This window comes from Arachis hypogaea, chromosome 1 (assembly GCF_003086295.3).
Source record: "Arachis hypogaea cultivar Tifrunner chromosome 1, arahy.Tifrunner.gnm2.J5K5, whole genome shotgun sequence".
Classification (NCBI taxonomy): Eukaryota; Viridiplantae; Streptophyta; class Magnoliopsida; order Fabales; family Fabaceae; genus Arachis; species Arachis hypogaea.
The window spans coordinates 99,981,392-100,003,574 of record NC_092036.1 but is presented as its reverse complement, the minus strand read 5'-3'; the positions used below and the strand labels follow the sequence as shown (position 1 = coordinate 100,003,574).

The 22,183-nt window shown below is 32.2% G+C and overlaps 3 protein-coding genes and 1 long non-coding RNA gene across 5 annotated transcripts; 2 read left to right on the top strand and 2 right to left on the bottom strand.

Annotated features, from left to right (window-relative positions):
• Positions 1-575: 575 nt before the first annotated feature.
• Positions 576-6,303, bottom strand: LOC112702836 (probable inactive DNA (cytosine-5)-methyltransferase DRM3). The gene is made up of 10 exons (XM_025754031.3): positions 5,882-6,303; positions 5,530-5,651; positions 5,344-5,440; positions 5,138-5,184; positions 4,567-4,665; positions 4,102-4,201; positions 2,983-3,113; positions 2,603-2,702; positions 2,298-2,377; positions 576-2,178 (listed from the first exon to the last, which is right to left on the bottom strand). Exons 2-10 carry the CDS (start codon positions 5,644-5,646, stop codon positions 847-849), a joined length of 2,103 nt encoding a protein of 700 aa, XP_025609816.1. The 5' UTR covers positions 5,647-5,651; positions 5,882-6,303; the 3' UTR covers positions 576-846.
• Positions 684-3,391, top strand: LOC140174803 (uncharacterized). The gene is made up of 2 exons (XR_011864555.1): positions 684-1,658; positions 3,072-3,391. It is a non-coding gene; the product is annotated as an uncharacterized lncRNA (long non-coding RNA).
• Positions 6,304-6,744: 441 nt separating the features above from the next.
• On the bottom strand, positions 6,745-11,347 carry LOC112702845 (uncharacterized). Of its 2 annotated transcripts, XM_025754044.3 has the most exons (8): positions 11,198-11,347; positions 10,175-10,238; positions 9,909-10,053; positions 9,752-9,825; positions 9,192-9,665; positions 8,347-8,754; positions 8,041-8,253; positions 6,745-7,760 (listed from the first exon to the last, which is right to left on the bottom strand). In XM_025754044.3, exons 2-8 carry the CDS (start codon positions 10,220-10,222, stop codon positions 7,182-7,184), a joined length of 1,941 nt encoding a protein of 646 aa, XP_025609829.1. In that variant the 5' UTR covers positions 10,223-10,238; positions 11,198-11,347; the 3' UTR covers positions 6,745-7,181. The 2 variants fall into 2 exon arrangements, with proteins under 2 accessions (XP_025609829.1, XP_025609842.1); XM_025754057.3 differs by lacking the exon at positions 10,175-10,238 and having other exon boundaries at positions 11,198-11,345.
• Positions 11,348-11,533: 186 nt separating this feature from the next.
• LOC112702827 (uncharacterized) lies at positions 11,534-15,541 on the top strand. Its single transcript, XM_025754019.3, has 5 exons — positions 11,534-12,789; positions 13,446-13,702; positions 14,568-14,658; positions 15,055-15,121; positions 15,230-15,541. The coding sequence occupies exons 1-5, from the start codon at positions 12,743-12,745 to the stop codon at positions 15,281-15,283; spliced, it is 516 nt and encodes a 171-aa protein (XP_025609804.1). The 5' UTR covers positions 11,534-12,742; the 3' UTR covers positions 15,284-15,541.
• Positions 15,542-22,183: the final 6,642 nt, after the last annotated feature.

The following is a 22,183-nucleotide window of genomic DNA, read 5'->3' as shown; positions in this document are numbered from 1 at the left end:
AAACCAGAATTAGTCCTTAACACCTCTATATAAATCGAATCAAAGTGATTCAATTTATTCTATTTATATGTAAAATCGAATCAAATTAATTTGATTTATGATATATGTGCTGCACAAGTAGTAAATCGAATCAACTTGTTCGACTACAATTTTACATATAAATAGCGTAAATCAAGTCAATTTGATTTTATTATATGGAGGTATTTATGGCCTATAATTAATTCTGATTTATTTGTGTAATTTACCCTTAAATCTAATATTTATAAACTAAATAAAAATAAAAGTGTACGCAAAATATATGTGCTGCCTTTGACATACGGCTGATGCATGTACATCTAACTAGCACGAGACAATAGGAAAGGTCAAGTATTTTGTAATCTTCTTGAGTCCGTCTAATATGTTAGACTATTAGAATATTAGTTGAAACCTTTGTCAAAAATATAAATAAATCTTTGTCCATTCTATAACATTATCCAGCTTGTTTGTCACCGTTGCCGGCCATTCGTATTCATTGATAATTTGATTTAATGATTAGATAATTGTGCTGTAGAACGTAGAAAACGAACAAGCGAACCTTGAACACCACAAATAAATTCTGATTAATATCGAAAATATCCAAATTAATTTCTATGGATACAACGCAACAAAACGAAAATAAATATCCACACAACCAGTCTAGACATGTATCCATATGGATCTACAAAAAGTCATACATAAAGTTCAACCACCATTCTCAGGTTGGATAGCATTGAACCTAAACATCTAGTAATAAATGGAAGCATGGATATATTATATATATACATAGACTGACATAATTTACTACAAGAAACAGACGAGTCACTAAACCTAACTCCTTTTACACAAGCCTCTCACACGTTGCAAAAGGCGAACAGATTCAACAAAAGAAAAATCAAAAGCTGGGTGTCTCCCTGTGGGATCAATCCTGGAACTTGCGTAAGAGTTAGGGTGCTGATAAATTACCAGGTCAAACACACCAAATTTATTGATTAAACCCTGAAGTGTTTTACTAGTCAGCTTTTGAACTTCTTCCATCTGCACCAGATTACCTTTTTGTCCCGAAACTCGCCACCATCTCTCAAGAATCTTTCTCTTTGCCTCAGAAGTCTCAACGGAGACGACCGCTTTCATCTTGATACCAAGGCGGTGAAGTGCGATTTCAGCACCACCAATGCCACTGAAAATTGATAACACTGTCAAACCATTAGGGAACAGTGGTTTCAACACTGAGAGATGATACCCCAATGTGTCTGTTTGAAAGCAGTATTTAAGTAATTCTAGTCTTTCAGCCAAGTTACACACGGCAGAAGTGTGATCCAAAGGGTAGCCCAAGATAAACTCCAACTTGTCAGGCTCTACAGGGCTTAGTTTGTATTGACCGGTCCACACAAGATTCAATATGCGACAGCTTCGAACAATGTCTTCTTGCTGTTCAGGTGTGGGCACTCCACCAGAATCAGCTAGAATCTTTCCTATCCATTCACAATGGCGAGATATTCCATTGGTTTCACAACAGATGCTGCTCAACTGCTTTCTTGAATCCCAAGATGGCCACCACTTCGTTGTCCGTGGCATTGTTTCTTCTATAGTCAAAGGTGGCTTCGGAAGGATGTGTGTCCGGCCTTCAAATGGGAGATTGTGTAAGTATCCTTCAATTCTATTTAAGGCTGAAAAGAACCGAGTATTCACAAATTCAGGTTCAACATATAAAAACTGAGACATTTTTGTCCATGACTCATAAGAAATGTTCGAGACGTTTCCAAATAAGAAAAATGGAGATTTCGCAGCAATATCGCTAAGAGTCCTGGCTGGTTTTGATCTGTGAAGTTCTGTCATTCTAGCAACCTGAGCATCAACCCTTTCTTCCATCCAATAAATATCAAGAAAAGAGCTCGACTCATCCTCCTCATATTCATTCTTGGGCCTTTTACTTCTATCATTCTCCATGAAATCAGAGTATCCCATGTCAGAAGCACCATTTGCAAATTCATCAATACCCTCTTCCTTCACTCGTTTACCCCTGTCACTGAAAGTTCCCCTAAAGTTGATCGGCCCTGACTGTGGAGCTTCATATCCAAAAAACTCCGTTTTTACTTCAGCTGTACCATCCCATTGTTGCTCTTCTTTGATCCCCATAGAATACATTGAAGTAAAGGGATACTGGATGAAAAAGAAATTTGAGATTCAGTAAAGCACCGACGATAATTATTCTTAAAAAAAAATTATTCAAAAAAATTAATAACAAAAAATTTCTGGGGACAGTACGATATTAGTCTAACCTTATATTCCATTACATATTCGATCCCACTTTGCTCTGCAAAAATATAGTTTGCAAGCTCTGAAATTGGAACCTCCGTCCCTGATAAAACACCATATTAGAAGCCAAAGTTGCAGAGACAAAAGCAACCGTAAGACTTTGTAAAGGAAATAAATGGTAAGGAAATATATAGAATTTTCCAAATTGAAAAAAACAACCAATAACATCATTGCGCAAACTAAAGATAATTGCTTCCCAAAGAAAAATGTAAAAAGCATAGTCACATAGCTTATCAGTTAAAATAGATCAGCCGTCTCAATTACTGACCTAATCTATCAACCGCTGAGGATACTTCATTCTCAGAGAAACCCATTTCAAGCAATTGAAGTGTTTTTTCCATAATCCCAAATAGTCGTTCATTGCTAGTCTGAAATCCCCAAGTTACAAATTTTAGATGCATATTAAGGAGATAATAATAATTATAATTTACATAAGTTAACATAATACGGGGGCAAACTTCTTGATAAGATCATACCTATTATTGAAAAAGACACAGAAATAAAGTTCATAACATATAGGAACATGGTAGATAACATTTTGTACATGGATACAGTTGAGTTTTAACTTAAGAAATCAGAGTATCAGACTCACATAAGCATAGCATCATCTCCTGAAACATCTCACAAAAATGGATTAAATCTCAATACCTCACCACCTGTGTCATCGCAGGTGATATCAATTGTTTCCCTTTTTATATGAACTGTTTCTCTGTTTAACTTCTTAGCTATCTGTGCAGCAAAGATGAAGTCCACCAGCTCAGGAACTGATGCTCCATCACCTGTTTTGAAACACACAATCAAATCTCTATTTGAAGCAGTAATGCATGAAGTTACTGTTGTTTTTGCCACCTAGATCAAAAGACCTTGGTGTTATTAGAAGTTATATATATTCACATATCTTCAAGGGAAATGTTGGCTGCTACACCAACGTAAAAGTTTTTTCATCCTAGCATTTATTCTATAAAATATTACCCCCAAATGTCTAAATGCACATCAATTCAATTCAATTTATGGTGGACTTCATGTTTTTGTTTACACTTTACATACTTTAACCAAATACTACTAGCATGTCCAAAAGTGCAGATTGGAACTAATAATCCAAGAAACCATAGATATTCGATCAAAGTCATGCAACACTTCATCAGATAGTCAAAAGAAGCATAAAACATATTTTCCAGGTCAGTTAACACCAGAAAAGACAAATAAGAAAATAAATGCCACCCCATGTAGCATGGCTAATTTTTTTTAATATGGATGAAAATGGTGTGGTATGCAATGTTATTGGAATAATTGTTTTTTCTTAATTGGTATTAATTTTTTTTTAAATTGTTATTAAACAAATCGGACGGATTTGTTGAGTGGCAAAAAGAAATATGAAATCTCCGATTTCAGTGCATGCAATTTTTTTTTTCTGGACACCACATAAATCGGTAGATCCGATTTTAATTTTTAAACTTTCTAAAATAGAAATCGGAGGGTCCGATTTCAATATTTTAATTTTTTTAATTTTTAGAAAAGTAAAATCGGATGGTCCGATTTCAACATTACAAAATTTGCAACTTTTCAAAAACAAATCGGTGCACCCAATTTGTAAAATGACCATAACAATAAAATGCACTTTGATCTGAGCATACATAGGCATTACACATTTTCTTTTCCAATAAAAAAATTACTTTGTGCATGTAGCATAGGAAAGTACATATTGATCACTCAGAAGCAGCTCCAGAAATAAGGATGTACATTCAGATTACATATACTTTCACATACCAAGCTTACTGATTGCAAAGTCTACCTCCTCTGCGGAGAAATTCATCATCAGTAAGGAACTTCTTTTGTCATCAATAAATTCGCCAAATTCATCTAACTCCTGCATGAGATATTATGCCAAACAAGAACAAAACTCAGATTAGATAAAACATAATATTATATCATGAAGACTGATTAAACTAGAAAAAAAATGAATGCCAAGCACAAAAAGGAAAGGATTGAATGCCATCAATGCCAAGAGAAAGGAGAAACGTAGAATGCAAAGCTGATTGTCACCATATACAGAAAAGGCAAACGTTCAATTGTCAGCATATGTGACAAACTATTGACCACAGCCATAACTGATGCCCGTGATATATGTAACAAAGTTGACAACAACTCAAAAATAAATTTTGTACAGGTATTAAAGGTTGATGAGAAGAAGCAAAATAAACTGCTGTTTCCAAAGGAGTAAGAAGGAAGTACCTCTTTTGGTTGATTGACTGTGGAAATTTCAGGAGAATCCTTATCATCAAATAAGCTCTCTAGAGAATCTGAAGACTCTGAATTTGATTTTTGAAGTGCCTATATAGTTGCAAAACAAGTTGCAGCTGTAAAAATTTTACATCAACCATGTAGAAAGAATAATCCTTGGAAAAGTGAAAATATATTGTAAGTTAACCTTTAATTACATATACAAAAGAAATAAAAGTGGATAAACAGAAACAGCAAACGAATTATTTTATGCAGTTCCTGACTCATTGAAATTACAGTTAATAATAATAATAATAATAATAATAATAATAATAAATTAGGTTCTTTTTTCTTTTTCACCATTTTCTACTTTCTAGAAGTATCATGGAATTTAATGAACATGCTCAACGAAATGTTAAATTGAATCTTTGATGCATATCTATCTGCAAGTGTAACGAAATCATAAAGTTTCACTTCCCAATTATCAGTTATAATCTACTATAATCAAATAAAAACTTCTCCATCCTCAACGCTAGAACACGAACATTGAAGGTGCACGTAAGATAAATTATGGTCTACTCACCGAATAGCTCAAGAGGACCTCTAATAGCCTGTCCGAATTTTGGTCACCTAATTATACACATACATAATAATAAGAATAATAATGATAATCATCAATGAGGAATTGCAGAAGATCATAATACTGGAATAGCATGAAATATGATATGCAATTAGGTCAAGACTCAAGACTCAACCAAAAAAATCATGCTAGCACATAAAGTAGTGTACCATTCTCCTCAATGGCTTTATCAACAAGAGATGGCTGGAATCCCATTCCAACAAAAAATGAACGCAGTTGGCTTCCAGATGAACTTGCAACATTATCCTGCCAATCGTATATTGATGTAAATTTATTCTATAATAGGAACAATTAATAGTATGAATGGGCCATATTCATATGTGTGAATGGCATACCCCAACATTCCCAGAGAATGTAGCATAAGGTGGCTGCAGCTCAACATCAAAATCCAGCAATTCAGGTTTTGGAACCATAGCGTTTTTGCCCTCTCTTCTATTTGAACTCCCTGCCATTGCAACTGCCCAATGAATGTAAATATAATTACATTACAATTAGGTATCGAATAAACATTATTAGAAAAACCTAATAAACTGACATAAAAATTCTTGTTCTTATAATCACGTTAATTTTTCTGATGAATTTTACTAAGGTAATTAATTCGGGGAGAGAGAGAGAGATTCGTGAATTTGAGTGATTGTTTAAAAGGGAATTGAATTGAGTGGGTGCAAGTGTGAAAAAGGGGAATACCTGATCGGAGCTAGAACCGGCGACAGAGCTGTGCTCGGTTGAGTTGAGTGTGGGTTTTCCAACGCGCACAGGATGAAGGGGTGAAGGCGCGTGATCGCACTCGCTGCACACTGGTTAAGAGAAAAGAACCCAAGCAAAGTGAAGTGAAACCGTGAAAGTGAAGGAGGAAGGGATGTTGCCCACGTTAGTAGTGCGCAAACACGTGACACAACTCGCACAATTTAACACTTCTCACTTTCTCAGAGTTACAGGTGGGTCGTAGAAAGGGTAAAAGTGTAAAACTAAACTCAACACATTGCAATCTGCAGAGTCAAGATGGCGGATTCTGTGAAGCTGGATTCCTGGGCCCCATTCGACATGCTAACATGGGATTACACGTGGTAGATGGAGAATGAGTACTGTTGGGTTAAATTGTTTTCCACAGAATTCCACCTAAGAGTTTGTCGTTCATAAAGTTAAAAATTGTTAGGCTATAGAAGGACCAATTCCTGGCTATCTTAAGTCCAATCAGGCCTTACACTTTTGCTTACTGATAAAAAATAATATTTTAGAGAACAATGTATCATGTGTTGAACCTAATTTACTCTTAATTTTACCGGAACATCACTTCCCATTTTTTATTTAACTTTTGTATATCATCCATGTATCTTGTATAACCTATACGGTCATATCCTTCGCCAATTGGACAATAAAAAAAAATTTCACCAATCGGAAGAACGTGCACTCAGAAGTCAGAAGTTTGGCGGCATCTTCTACCACGTCAATCGCACACAACAAAGGAAATAAGCCCAAGAACATGGTGCCATAATTCTTAGATATTCTGCCGTTACATTTCATCATTTTAGACCAAATCAAAACTAAAATACAGAAGAAACAAAATCAAATGGATATCTTTTCTTGAATGCAACAGAACAGCAGTAACAGGAAGGTTACAGGATGTTTTAGAATGTTTCACAACAGATGGAATTTAATGAGAGAAGAAAAAAAAGGGGGGGAGGGAAGAAGACAACGCCACCCTCCCACCCACGGTGACCAGAGAAACGAAATAAAACGAAATACAAAAGAGAACAGTTAACACTATTTCAGTGAAGATTCTTGAATAGACACCTCCCAAAAGATCCATTGCATCCTGTATAAGCCTTGTATCAAAGCAATCAGTATCAGATGTAAAAGAACAGAGCAGAAAACAAAAAGAGAAACCCAACTTCCCAACTGTATCAAACAATCAAGCAGATACCGACGCAGTCTGCACAAAACAAGAGAGACCCAATCGTGCCTTGAGAATCAGATCCACTTTTAACTAAGCAGTTCCTTTGTCCAGCTGCAGTGCTTTTCGATCCAGTGGGATACTCCCAACCTTCAAGACACTCGAAGACTCTGAAAAACCATTAACTTTGACTTGCATCGAGCCCACTGTGACAATATCAACTGGTTCCCTATCACTGACGCCAATGGATGAAGGTTTAGTCTCGCCTTGTTTTGGGGTAATACTGACTGAACCAATCTTTAAGATGGAGGAAATATCCTCTTTGTCAGCTGTAGTTTTCTCGGCCTTTTCATTTGTGGACTTGGTGCTAGTGACATCAGAACTTTGAACAGTCTCCTTAACACTAGAAACCAATCTATCAAACTTATCATCTGTCTTTGAATTCTTCTCATCATTGACTTGCGGAACGTCTACAACAAAATTCAATTTCCGGGGTGGTTCCATTGTCGGCATCAATAATGGATTTTGAAAACTTTTAATTAGCAACTTTGCCTTCTCTTCCTGCATTATCTTCTGACGGTTCTCATAGTACATAAAATCATCAAGCAAAGTTGTCTTCAAAGTATGACTTTTAAATATTTTCAGCATTTCCAAACCTTTCTTATACATTATCTGCACAAGAAACAGATGTTTGATTGTCAAAATCACAACTAACATGAGAACAACCCAACAATTTAAAAATACAGCTTATCCTCACATTAAAATATACAAAAAGAAAATTGACATTCCAACTACATCAATTAAGGAAAATAGAATAATCAATTCACATTGGAAAACAATTTACCATAGAAAATTAGGTAAAATCTTACTCATCAAGAATGTTCAATTATTATTGGTGCAGTTCTCAATTTTACACTGAAAGCAGAACTTCTGTAATAGAAAAATAATATACCTCCTGTGTGTCTCTGCTATTAGTTACTGGCTTGCTTTCATTGTTCTCTAGTATAATGTGCCTAAAACTTCCATTTGGCACATCTTTTATAATATGCCACTTTACAGGGAAGCTCCCACTCCATTTATCCTGTTGCCAAAAGTCCATATCTTTATTGAAGTCAACTGAGCCTACCATCTCAGCGACCCCACAAAACTGCCCACTCGCATTAACCTGCATTTGCAAGAGAGGAAGTAGAAGAGTTTATATTACATACAAAGATCCGGAAGAAAACAGAATCAGTAAAGCAACCTATTGGAAACTCACCGAAAAGAAAAGAAAGATTGGGCAGCCTCCAGATTTTCCTGCAGCTATTCTCTTAGCATCTTCATAGGCACTCTCCAGCTTCTTGTTACCATGAGGAGTTGAAGACCAAACATTATATTTAATGCTTTTGTGAACATCATCCTCACTATACGATTTTATGACAAAAAATTTTGCATTTTCATATTCAAGAGGGAAATCCTCTCTGTTATATTGATCGGTATAAATGATGATGTTCCCATGTGTGTTACCGTCTCCTGCCTTGGTTGTATAGGCTTTGACAGAAAGCTGGTGTTTTGATCTACTAATTCTAGGGCCTCGGTTTTGCTCACCCAATACATCAGTGTTACTATTTACGTCACTTGGTACTTTTCCAACGTGAAACTTTGGACGAAGTTTGGCAGAAGCAGACTGTCCATTACCAAGAGGTCAAAAGTCAGAAAATCCACTACTTAGCAGGAACTACACTCTTGGTTAAAATTTGACATAAAAATTCAATAGGAAGTAGTATCTAAAGTTCGAATTGAGTCTCCAGGTTTAGCTGTCCTATGTGGAAAAGAAAGATTGTACACATATCTACTAAAAAAGTGCCACCAAAAGTCCAGAAACTAAGTTGCAACTAGCCCTACCCCTCAATTACCCTCATCAAAGAAATAGTGGCAGTATTATGTAGGCAGTGAAAACAATTAACTACTACTACTACTACTACTACTACTACTACTGCTGCTGCTGCTAATAATAATAATAATAATAATAATAATAATAGAATAGATAATTCTGATCTAAACATGTTCACAAGACCACATATACTGAAATCAAAGTCAAGCCTAAAATATGCAAGATTCTACCTCATGGATGGGTGATGGAGTCATGTTGAGAAAACCACTGCCAGAAACACTTCCAATATTCGAATCTTTCTTTACCCCAGCATTAGCCCTTGGCCCTTCTAATACCCTGGCCAAGGAACTTGCCTGATTTGATAATGGTTTTGAAGAGTTCTTAGTAAAGGCACCAGAAACTGAATTGAACTTATGTTTAAAACCTCTTCCATCAGGTTTGCTGACAGAGGCACTGGTATCGATCAATGGATCAACAAAACTATCAGGTAAATTGTCTGGTGGAACAACAAAAGGAATATAACCAGGTGAGGAAACAGGGTTTTGATAACTTGGAAGGGAGTAATAATGTTGTGCTCCCCCGAATGAGCCATCAACTCCCATCATAGCACCAGGAATATAAGGGTTGTATGGATTGTATGGAGACTGTGCATATCCATAGCTAGGTGTATAATATACATATGGAAAACTTTCGTTTTGTGCACCCTGGTAAAAGAAGCAAGTACTAAAATCAGCCACTGGGCCAACATATCAAACCAAAGAAGACACATGCAAACAAAATTTAGACTTACCATGTACTGAATCTCGGGACCATCTACACCAAAAATCCTATGGTGGTCCTCCCATTCCACAGGTGATTCAAATCCTAACCACAATAAGTACGTAGTCAACATCATTTTATATAACATTGACCCAAAAAGCAGTGACATACAATAGTTGGAAATTTACCTGTACAGTAATACCCATAATTGGTGGCAGAAGGGTAATACAAGTTCTGATCAACAATAAACTCAGGGGCTCCTTCGCTAAACATAGCTTCAAATTGTTGAAAATTTGGGCTTGTCAACTGTGGGTTTAAACCAGTACCTTCGATCTGAAATTAGAAGAGATAGAAACATCATTATAACACTAACTAAGTGAAAAGACAGAGAGACTCAGATACAATAATGCCACATAATTAATAAACACCACACATAAAACTCTCAAAATTTTACCAAGTAAGCATCTGTGCTCCTATTTTCAGAAACATCATGCATTTCCATAACAGAACTGCCACCACTGCAGATAGCCACAGTATGAAGTATAAGCAAACATAAAAATTTACATCTTGTTCCATCAGGTGGAATCAGATTAGCAAATCAACACAATCATATTTGAAGTAGAAAATACCACTAAGAAAAAGCTATGGTTTTCATTTATCAACAAAAGATCATACAATCTCATGTATACACGTATGGAATATGGAGCACTCTTATACCAAGAATCAATACCCTGGACCCAAACAAACTACAAAGACCGCAAATAACCAAGAGAACAAATTTGAACCTGTGTTAGCAATGCACATAAAAATAAATAAATGAAAAGTCTACAAACAAAACATCAAGCTTAGGTTTAAAAATCTGAAGGATACACCAATTGAGTCCAAGCTATACTTTGCTAGGTCAGGTATTTGAGTTATTCCGAACTCTAACAAAGCATAAATGTTTCTAAACTGTCAAACTCCCTTGCCAAAAAACCCCAAAAATGGCACCCATGACTATATAAGTAGCAACCACAAACTCAAACAGATAAGGGAGAACAGCTAAATCTCACTACTCAGCAGCCTATGATATATAAAACCAAAGACGGTCAACTATCCAATCTAACTTCATTTCAATAATAATAAACGAAAATACACCCGCAAAAAGAGATGAACACCAACGTTGTTTGACCTCCGAACAGGGGACAGCTGAACAACTTAGCAATTAAGAAACGGAATAAAAAAAAAAAAAAAACTTCCCCTAACCATGCAGAATCAAGAAACCCTAGTCCTTAAGACGCAACCGAGTAACCAGAAAACAGAAAGGAAAAAAAAACGCGTATAGAGAATAAGTAACCCGTTGAATAAAAGCACGGAGCATTCTCTAGTCAACCTCGAGTTCAAGCAAAGAACTTGTTCAATCGAAGAATATAAAATAAGAAATAAAACAATAGTCCAAAACTGAGGGAGAAGAAAAAGCCGAAGCGTGAGGAATTACCTAAATAAAAAGGAGAAGGAAAGAGTTAGAAACAAATCAAGGCATGGCGGAGGCGAAGTGGCCACGCGAATTGGAATTGGAGAGGCCAAACAGCGAAGGAGGTGCTTCCTGCAACATTCCGATGGCTGAGACTAAGAAACCCTAACCATATTCAACGAAACAAAGGAAGAAGAAGAGAGCAGAGAGCCCTTACGCCTTTGAAAAAAGCGTGTCGGAATTTCAGATTCCACCCTTTTTAAGATGCGAAGCGTTTCGTCATTCAATTTCTATATAAATTCCTAAATTTGTCATCCAATAATTCAAAATATTTTTTTCCTTTGAAGGCGAATAAGATATGATGGGCTTTGAGTTTCTAAAAAAAATATTATTTTTTAAGTGATTTTACTAAATGATTTTTTTTGAAAAAAAGTAATTTATGATTATATAGAATTTAATATTAATGTATTATTGGTATAGTGTAATTTTATGTATATTTAACTACGTAATATTATATTAATAAAAATAAATATTTTTTATTTAATTATAATTACAAAAAGCTACAGGTGATTAATTTTTTTTTTATTGCTAATTTAAACTAAAAAATTGAACTACTTTAATTTTCAATACCTCCCAAATATGTATAACTGTAAACTTTAAATTTTTTATTTATAATATATTAAAAAACGAATAAATCCTTATCTTTTATCACAAAACAAATAAATTCTTCTTCTAATTAAAATATCAGTCTCTAATCTTTGTAAATGTTTAAATATATAAATATAATTTTTTTTAGTAATAGTTTATATTCAATATGAAAGAAGTATTGTTCATTTATAAGATAAGAAATTTATTAATAATTAAATTTAATAACAAATTTATTTGTCTTTTAAATAAAAAAATTAGAGACTTATTTATAATATATTTAATTTGTTATATATTTTTATTTTATAAATTTAAAATATTTTTATTTTTAATAATAAAATCTTATTTTTTAAAAAAGCAAATAAATCAATCTAGTTCAAATAAGATCACCTTGGATTCAATTGAAGAATAAAATGTATAAATTTGTTGTCCATAGAAAGAATAACAATTATGAGTGATGATAATTTTCTTTTAATTATATTTGTAAAATACTATTATAAAAACGATGATTATCTTTTAAATGTATGAATATTAAAATTTATTTTATAATTATGTGGCTATTTTTGCAAATTCTAAAATATCTAAGAACAAGTTTAGAAAATAATGTTACTAAGGAAATTGATTAATTGAAGCATTAGTCTGAATTATAAATTATAATTCCCATTATTGAGAAAGAGAAAGAAATAAGACAGCGACAGTTGTGCAGCAGACACGATAAAACTAAAAGCTAAGCAGACTAACTACACTCACTCATTCAATTTTCATTTTCATTTTCATTTTCAATTCTCACAACACTCTCACTTTCTCTTCTGCTTTTTCTCCGAACCTTCCTTTCTTCTTCTTCTTCTTCTTCTTCTTCTTCTTCTATTTCGTTTGGGGAAAAATTCTATCTATGTGGCTGCTCTTCTTTTCTTCTTCTTTCCGATGGTGATGATTACTGCTTGGATCACTGACCTATTTGCTTGCATGGGGTGAGCTCTTCCTCTCTTTCTCTCTTCCCCAATTTCCGTACTTTATTCGATTCCATTTCAATTTCTTTCCATTTATGCCGATTGCCAATTGCCTAAACCTAAATCCTATTGCTTCTTTACTTTAACATTAAGTAGGGGTTACCGTTGTAGCAATAATGCTCTATGATTCCTTGCAATGATTTATGTTTATTTCACAAATTGACGCATTAAAACATCAATGTATCTGGATAAATTGTATAATCCTATTTGGTTTAAAGGTCTCTTCTTTGTGCCATGAAATCACCAAGAGCTGCTTCTTCTTATTATAAAATAACAACAGTATGGAAACGTTTCTAAATAACAATCAAGAAGTCGGTGTTTCTCACTTTCTCCTTGGAAAGAACACACATAGTTCTTTCTTTCCACAAAATTGCTACGTGAACACAAAAAAAAAAATCAGCTATTAAATCAACCTGTGTATAAATACGTGTTTCACTCATTTTTAATAAGTATTTTGTATTCCAAAATGTATTGATATGGTAGCTGATTCTTGGTACACATAGCATAATTGTTCTTTGCAATCAATGATGTGTTTTGTTGAAGCTCAATATGTATCGGTAGACTTTTACAGTTGCCTATGTTTTTGCTGTTATTTAACTTACTTTATAGCAGAGCAGTGGTTGTTTTGGATGCTGTATAAAGCCCACACCAATTATAGCCGTGGATGAACCAGCAAAGGGTTTAAGAATTCAGGGACAGACTGTAAGAAAACCAACCATAACTGATGGTTTCTGGAGCTCAAGCACATGTGATCTGGATAACAGCACTATTCAATCTCAAAGAAGTATCTCCTCTGTCAGTACATTAAATCAATTTCTTTTTCAAACCAGTGGAACCTCTACCTCAGGCACCAATCCTGAATTCGTAAACCAAGGCAAGTTTGATTTTAGTTTGTCTTTCTTATATTAACTGACATTAACATGCTCATCTATACTCTTGGCATAGCGTATTAGCATATGACAATTTTTTGGGTAGTAAATCAATATCTGCTGTAATACCATAGGATTCAAGATGGATACTTGGAGTGTCATATGTTTATTTGTGATAAAATATAGTTAACATTAAAATATGGAGGGATTTTTATGACAGGACTATAAGACCAAGACTAATTATTGGATGAGTCCACACTAGACAAAATTAGAGATGAATGTATTGGAGAGAAAGTTGGGGGAGCACTTAATGTTAAATGGATGGTAAAATCCAGCATTCGGCATTTGGGTGTGAGGAATGGTCTCAAGAAACCCCAATAAAGAAAGTGAATTAGATTGAGGATACACAATGGCTATAGACAGCGGGAAAAATCATAGGTGCAATTATTAAAAGAGATTCAGATTCCTAGTTGTTTAAATTCAAGCATAATTTATGACATGATAGCATCATGAGATCCATCTAGCCGACCCAGAAGTGGGACAAGGTTTCATTATTGTTGTTGTAAACGTGTAATACAACAAGGCCCTAAGGTCTAGGTTGAAGGAGAAAGTTTTCAGATACAAATTCCCCATCTCTTCAAGTCCAGTCCTATAACCAAGGTAGGTAGGTGCATGTGCTTCACTGGAGCATTGCTGAATGATATATTATGTTATTTTATGCAATTTGGTGAGAATATGGGTAAATATTATTGTACCATTTCATTTCTCTTTACTCGTACATTGTTGCCGTGTATTATTTGCAAGGTTTACTTTCTCTTTATAGGAAAAAATAATGGTTAATTTCTATCAAATGCATGTTGTTCATTGCAGGCGTTCTCCTCTGGAATGAAAGCAGGCTTCAGTGGATTGGAAGTGGCAGATCTAAGAAGCAAAGCCAACAAGATCGTGAACCCAGATTAAAGTGTGTTTACAACGTTACATTCAATACCAATTTATTAAAGTGGTCTTTAACATAGTCTATATACAAATGGGGGTATCATCTTAGATAACTAAATTCGATTGGGGGAGGGGGAACAACATTAATTTAATGAAAAAGATACTGTCCTCATTGTACAATCAAATTCTAGATATATCCCAATTCACTACTCCACTTTTTTTTTTTTCCTGATAATTAATGCACTGCTCAACTTTACACGTAATCTATAACCTGTTCATTTGGTTCAAATCAAACCATCTAACTGATATCTGTTATGTTTATTTATATTGCTTATCAAATCTAAGTTTCGGTTCCATATTTCTGTTATATATCCGGATTTGCTCCCGGCAGATGACTTATGAGTCAATGTATTTGTTGCAGTTGGAATGCGACTTATGAAAGTTTACTTGGGACCAGACAACCTTTCCCCAAGCGCATACCTCTGTCTGTAAGTCTGCTGCGTATATGTATAATATATTGTTCCATGTTGTGGTTTTTTTAATGAGAATTCAAAGTTACTAATTCATAATATCTATTTCTATTTTCTATAAAATAGGAAATGGTCAAATTCCTAGTGGATGTTTGGGAGCATGAAGGGATGTATGATTGAGAGGTCAAAGTACTGAAGCTGCCCTTTTTCTAATAGTCGTTTTAATGCTTATGATGATGTGTTTAACTCATGAAAGGCTTTAGTGTATAGTTGAGTTGTGCAGACAAGAATTAAAGATCAAACACAAGTCTGATCTTCTGTTGTGATTTGAAAAGCTATGCCAACGAAAGTGTTTTGTTTTTGCTCCTCCTGTAAATGACTTGTCATTTTCAAACTAAAATCTAAAGTGATTAATGCAGTTGTTATTGTAACCTGTAACTGGATTTTTTTCCTTTTTTCTTTTTTCTTTTTTGGGTACGTATATCTAGATGCTGCCTATATTAAAGTAATTGCATTATTGGAGGATATGATCATCATGATAGCCTTTGTAAGTGTTTCACAACTTTCTTTCTTTGAGCTATTTTTTGAGATTTAGATTACTCGACTTTGATCGGCTCAAGGTAAATGTTCTTCTGCATCTTAATCTTTTTTGGTAAATGGCTTTGCACCGTATTGCTTGCATAACTGTAAGTCTTACTAAACATTTTGGTGACTCGTGAGAAAAATTTACTAAATGTTCAATTTCTGTTATACATTTTTTGCAACATTAGTTGTATTATAACTGTACAAATGTTAAATAATTGGCTCAATAGATATCAATTTACGTATTTATAATGACTCAATTGCAAATTTGAAAACCATTAGGATTATTTAATAAAGTCAATAAAATAATTCAAATATATAATTAATTAATAATAATTTTAAAAATAAACAATAAAAAAAGGTGGCATGTGCTATGAAGTTTCTTTTTCCTTTATTTGTTGTTCCTTTATTTATTTGTTGGTACGTATGCCGTGAATCTTCAAACGTGTTCTAAGTATTGGGCCATGCCAATTGGTGCCCACATTGCAAGGGAATACTTTTCGAGATTATAAAGGCTTGACAGAAATAGTAAGTTTACTCCTGTCCAAAAATAAAAAATGAGTTTCATGGTATATTAAAGAATAAATTACTATTTGTATTGGGCAATCTCCAAATTTTTTATTTTTGTTAAAATAATAATAATAATAATAAATATGGCCCCCTTTTTTTATTTCTCAGCCCTCCTTTTTTCTCGTACATTTTTTCAGTCCCTCTTTAATTCATAAAAAAAATCAATCCATTTTTATATAACATTAACAAATTATAATAGTTTTAGACCTAACTCAATCGTTAATTTTATTTAAAAAATAAAATATAAATTCATTCACTCAAATTTTTTATTTTCATTTTGTAGCAGGTAACAATTTTTTCTATTTTTCTCCTTCTTTATCTCTTTAATCTTCTTATCTTCTACTTCTTTATCTCTTTTTTTTTTATAAATTAAAAAAATAGTAGTTCAACAAATTCACTCCTCTTTTCCAAAAAAAATTATTTTTATTTTTTTAAAAACTAGTAAATATTAAACTGTAGAATAAAAGGATAAGAAGAATAAATTATATAATCTAGCATTGTAATTTTTTTGTTTAATATTTTTTTATTATTTTTCTGTTAGTTTTGTTTAAATTTTTTATGTTTTTTATATAGTTATTTACTTAATTTACTATTATTTGTTAATTAAGTTTATATTATTATATGTTAGTTTATATATTTACTTTTTTTATTAGTTAACTATTTAATTATAATTTTATATTATTTATACTACAATATTAGTATTATTGTTCTGAATTTTAATATCTTATTTTGAATTGAAATATAATTTTTATATTTTATAAAGATTTAGATTATAATTTACACTTTTTGCTAAATATATTTTTAATTATAGGAACTTATTTTGACATTTGAATTATGGGTAAGATTAAAACTATTGATACATTTTTTAAAAGAAAAGATCAAGGGAGTGAAGATGCTTCTGCTATTACTATCCAATACTTGAGGGGTCATTAAATTTCATTACTTCAAGTTCTCCATTGAATAGCTCAAAGCGTCCACGACTTCTTCCTAATCAACTGGATGTTTTTCATTTAGAAAGAGATCCTGGAATGCGACCAATGATTTGGAAGTTTCCTCCAAATCAAAGAGATGAAATCCGTCATGCTTATATTAAAGTTGGGCCAAGCACTTGATGAAAGAGATTATGAGGATCACTAATGTTCTTTGCCAAGCACTGCAACAACAATCTCAAAATATTCTTAATGCAATGCATATTATTTCTACATCAAAGTTACTTCTTCAACAATTAAGAGATGGTGGATGGTGCAATTTTCTTGCAAATGTTAAAGATTTTTGTGAAAAGAATAAAATTGAAGTCCTAATATGAGTGTACAATATGTTTTTGGAAGAAGTCGATCTCGTCAACCAAGTATGACAGTTGAGCATTATTATCGAATAGATGTATTCTTGGCAACAATTGACTCTCAAATACAAGAGTCGAATAGTAGATTTAATGAGCAAACAATAGAACTTTTGACTTTGAGTTGTGCTTTGGATGCTAAGGACAATTTCAAATCATTTAACACTGAAGAAATTAGCAAGTTAGTAAAGAAGTTTTATCCCCTTGACTTTCCTTCTAATGAGCTAAATATTTTGAAACCTCAGTTGTAACATTATCAGCATGATATACCAAATCATTTGAAAGGGGTTGGTACACTTTTTGAATTGTGCAACAAGTTACAAGAAATGAAAAAATCAAGAACTTATCACATGGTTGATAGATTAATACGTCTTGTTTTGACTCTACCAGTGTCTACAGCAACAACAGAAAAAGCTTTTTTAGCAATGAAAATTGTTAAGATAAGACTCCGAAATAAGATTACTGATGAATTTCTTGCAGATAATTTGGTCATGTATATAAAAAAAGAATTAGCAGTTATTTTTTACACAAATTCAATAATAGATGATTTTGAAAATAGAAAAAAACATCAAATAGCCTTTTCATGATACAAAATTGTAAGTGGTAACTTTTATGTATTATTGTCTTACTTTGATTGAGATTATATATTTAATTTTTTTAATTTTATCATTAGAAATAGTAATATAAAATATTTTTAGTAAATTATTAAATAACGCTCCCTAAATAGTTAGTCTAACTCCGCCCCTACCCATAAACTTTGTGAACGCTGACAAAAGTATTCATAAAAAAAAATAAAGTTGTACTCGTAAAAGATGAATTTCGTATGACAAAAGAATCCAAACCCTAATTTTTTTATTTTTTAATAAAATTTCCAAATTACCCCACTTTTTTTTTTCTTCTCTAAATTCTAAACTTTTGCAATTCTCACCACTGCCTCCCCTCTCTTTCTTCACAGAATTCCCTTGCTTTGTGGTCGATTACGCACTCTGGTCCAGTCTCTTTGTCATCATCAACAAGTACGTCATCATCCAATTCAACTACTTCGACTTCTTAACCGCATTTCAGTACCTCACTTTCGTTCTCGGCATCTACCTTTTCAATAAATTAGAGTTCCTCCACCACTACCTCTTCGCTATTAACACCGCTAAGCACTCTTCTGCCATTAACCTTGTCCTTCTAAACTCACATTTTTCTTCCTCATTATTATTCTCGTCAGCATCGGGATAATTATGCTTTTACCCTCACTGTTTATTTTTTGGTTTTTTGCTTATCTTGTCACAATCACCTTTAAGATGGTTTACATCAAGCATATCATATTTATAAATTTAGAGTTGAATATTTGAGGTTTTATTTTGTATAATAATTTTTTGTCTATCATAATTGTGCCTTTGTCTAGTTTTTTACCTGTGAGAATCTTGAGGTTTTCAATGCGCGGAGCTATAGTTCTGAGTGCTTGATTGATCCAAAAAGAAGGAATGATGGTGGTGGTGATAGTAGGTGATGACAGTGAAAAAAAAGAAGAGAGATAGTGATAATAAAAAAAATGTTAGTGGTGGCTAGTGAGAATTATAAAAGTTTAAAATTTAGGAAATAAGATAAAGAACCGGATAATTTAAGAATTTTATTGAAAAATCAATAAAAAAATTAAAATTTTAATATTTTTATCATATAAAACTTATCTTTATTTAATAAGTATTTTTTGTCAACATTTATAAAATTTATAGATACAAATAATAATTTATTTTATAATAAAATATAAAAATTTATATAATTATGTGTGTAGATAAATATAAATTTATGATATAATATTTAAAATTAAAATTATCCAATCTATTTAATAAAACAAAAAAAATTCTAAAGGACTAAGAACTTGGCCGTGGAGGCATAACAAAACTCCCATCATCCTTGTATACTTATCTAATCCTCAAAAGATTAGTATTATCATTGTGGCAGTCATAGGAGGAGTCCAAAATTGGAACTATGTTGAACAATCTAAATTTAAATTGATGACTCAGATACATCCTTCATGGAAACAAGGTGCGAGGTTATTATTATCATCGTATTAAAAAAATAAAAAATAGTTGATAATAATAAAAAAAATAAACTAAAAATAATCAAAATTTATTTTATTTAATATTTAGTAATTATTATAAAATAAATATTAAATAAGATAAATTATAAAAAAATTTTGTTTTCAATATTAAAAAAAAAGTATTTTATGCGTAGAAGTGAAGATCAAGATTTTCTGGTCCTTACTTCTCTATAATAATCTACTAGGGGAACGTGCTACGTATCTTATCTGATGTGCCAACATGACTGACCAACTATAGAAGCTTCTCATATGGAGGGATTTGTTGATATCACCGCTTATTTTTGTTGAATATTCAATTTCCAAAGTTCAAAATAGGTTTGTGGAGACATATATATGTGTGCATCTCCAAGATTCAGAACGCAAATGAAGAAATCAGTGTCAACTGATGAATCTTTGACCACTTAAAATTCTGAATATATTTCGGATATTCCAACTAATTTGCCCTAATTCATATCATTGTTATCATTATTGTTCTTACTATTATTATTATTATTATTAGTAATGCATAATTGGGTGATTCATGTTAATAAAACGAATAGAGTTTAAAATGATATAGATATTTTAAATTAGAATTAGTTACACGTCTTACCTTAAATATATTTATATAAAATCGAATTAGAATAACTTGGTTTTAGTTATTTATATGTAGATTTAATTAAACTGTTTTAATTTATTAATTATATATATATATATATATTAAATCAAAGCAGGCTAATTTAATTTAATTTAATTATTGTAACATACAAATATATTAATTACTTTTTAATTATGAGCATAATAATCAAAACTTTGATTTTATTTAAAATTTTTTGATATTATAATTTTTAATGAGTTAATCAATTTTGTAAATTTTAGAATATGTTGAGATGGATGAGTGGTCATACGCAATTGGATAAAATAAGGAACGAAGATATAAGGGAGAGAGTTGGAGTAGCACCCATTGTGAAAAAGATTGTTGAATCGCGTCTCAGGTGATTTAGACATGTGAGAAGAAGATCGACAAAACACCCAGTCAGGAGAGTGGATAAGATGGAAGATAGACAACGGGTGAAAGGCAGAAGAAAATAGACCTAAGAAGATCATCATGAAGTGGTCAAACAAGATCTACATGTAAACGGTCTCTCTGTAGATATGATACATGACAGAATACAATGACATCGTTTGATTCATATAGCTGACTTCATCTAATGGAACAAGACTTTGTTGTTGTTGTAATTAATTTTGTAAATTTTCACTAAATCGAACAATTTTATAATTTGAATTTCATGACAATTTCGTATTTATATATTTAATTTAATTATTTGTTTAATTTTACGTAAAATCTCAATTTTTTATCTTATTGTAATTAGTTTGTTTACAAACTCACATACTACATCCTTCATTCTATTTTAGATTTTAATTTCTGTGCATTATAACTCTAACAAAGTTTCATATTAACATTCAATAATATCTTACAATTACTTTTCTAAAAAGTCATAGAATAATACGTTTATTTTTTAAGGTATTTTGTGTTGAGAATACATTTTCCAATGTAGGTGTGCAATCAGTTCATATCACAAAGCCCATAAAAGGAACAAATACATGCATGCAGCTGAATTATTATATATAGCAACTGCCTCAAAGATAAATATGGTAGTTGTTTATTCAATAATGCCAAATTTTGGTTCATTGTTGGTTCAAATATAGTCACTTATCTGATTTTCTAATTAAAGTGGGGCTATCAAGACATTACTATGAATTGGGTCCTCTGCCTTATGAACTCTTAATGGCATGAACACACAGACCTTTTCCTAGCCTTGAATTTAATCCCTTTTTTGAAAATATGGAAAAAAAAAAGAAAAAAAACAAGAAAAACCATAAGGCGTCCACTCTTCAGAAATATTGTCCTTGGGCCACCCTAACTAGGAAAGAATTATACGTATGTGATTAGAGCCAAATCAAATCATAATATACTTGCTAATGGTAATTGAAATTAGTTTATTAAACAAAAAATTAAATGTGTTTCCAATTTTCATTAACAATTATAACTTTTAACCTAACGGTAAGTACTTGACCCTATTCTTGGCATTGGAGTTAGGATTACAGATTTGATTTCTATGTAGACACACAATATTTTCTATAAGAACATATAAATGTTAGGAAAAATAGGATAGTTGTTGTAAACAAATATTCTATTTATTAATTAAAATTTAATTGATGAGATTGGAGTTAAATATATAGTGTATTATGAATAATTTTTTTAAATATTTTAATTTTGTTCATAAATCATAGATCCATTAAGGACTTACTACATACACAAGACGTGATTCGAACCCTAATACTTACTTAAACAGACTAATAAATTAATCACTAGACCACCTCAATTTAGTTTCTCGCTTTATCTCTATTCTAATTATATATATATATTATGTTAACAACACACTCAATATGAGTGATTATTAAGATCATGAGCACATGGCAATGGTTCATGCAAGTTGACAAGTACTGGCCAAGTTGT

Coding starts and splice junctions, on each gene's coding strand:
- LOC112702836 (XM_025754031.3), bottom strand. CDS start 5,646: ATGGCAGGGAGTTCAAATAGAAGAGAGGGCAAAAACGCTATGGTTCCA. Junction 5,441..5,529: donor CATTCTCTGGGAATGTTGGG/GTATGCCATTCA, acceptor TACGATTGGCAG/GATAATGTTGCAAGTTCATC. Junction 5,185..5,343: donor TAAAGCCATTGAGGAGAATG/GTACACTACTTT, acceptor GTGTATAATTAG/GTGACCAAAATTCGGACAGG.
- LOC112702845 (XM_025754044.3), bottom strand. CDS start 10,222: ATGGAAATGCATGATGTTTCTGAAAATAGGAGCACAGATGCTTACTTG. Junction 9,826..9,908: donor TTATGGGTATTACTGTACAG/GTAAATTTCCAA, acceptor TATTGTGGTTAG/GATTTGAATCACCTGTGGAA. Junction 9,666..9,751: donor GTCCCGAGATTCAGTACATG/GTAAGTCTAAAT, acceptor TTCTTTTACCAG/GGTGCACAAAACGAAAGTTT.
- LOC112702827 (XM_025754019.3), top strand. CDS start 12,743: ATGGTGATGATTACTGCTTGGATCACTGACCTATTTGCTTGCATGGG. Junction 12,790..13,445: donor GACCTATTTGCTTGCATGGG/GTGAGCTCTTCC, acceptor ATAGCAGAGCAG/TGGTTGTTTTGGATGCTGTA. Junction 15,122..15,229: donor CCAAGCGCATACCTCTGTCT/GTAAGTCTGCTG, acceptor TCTATAAAATAG/GAAATGGTCAAATTCCTAGT.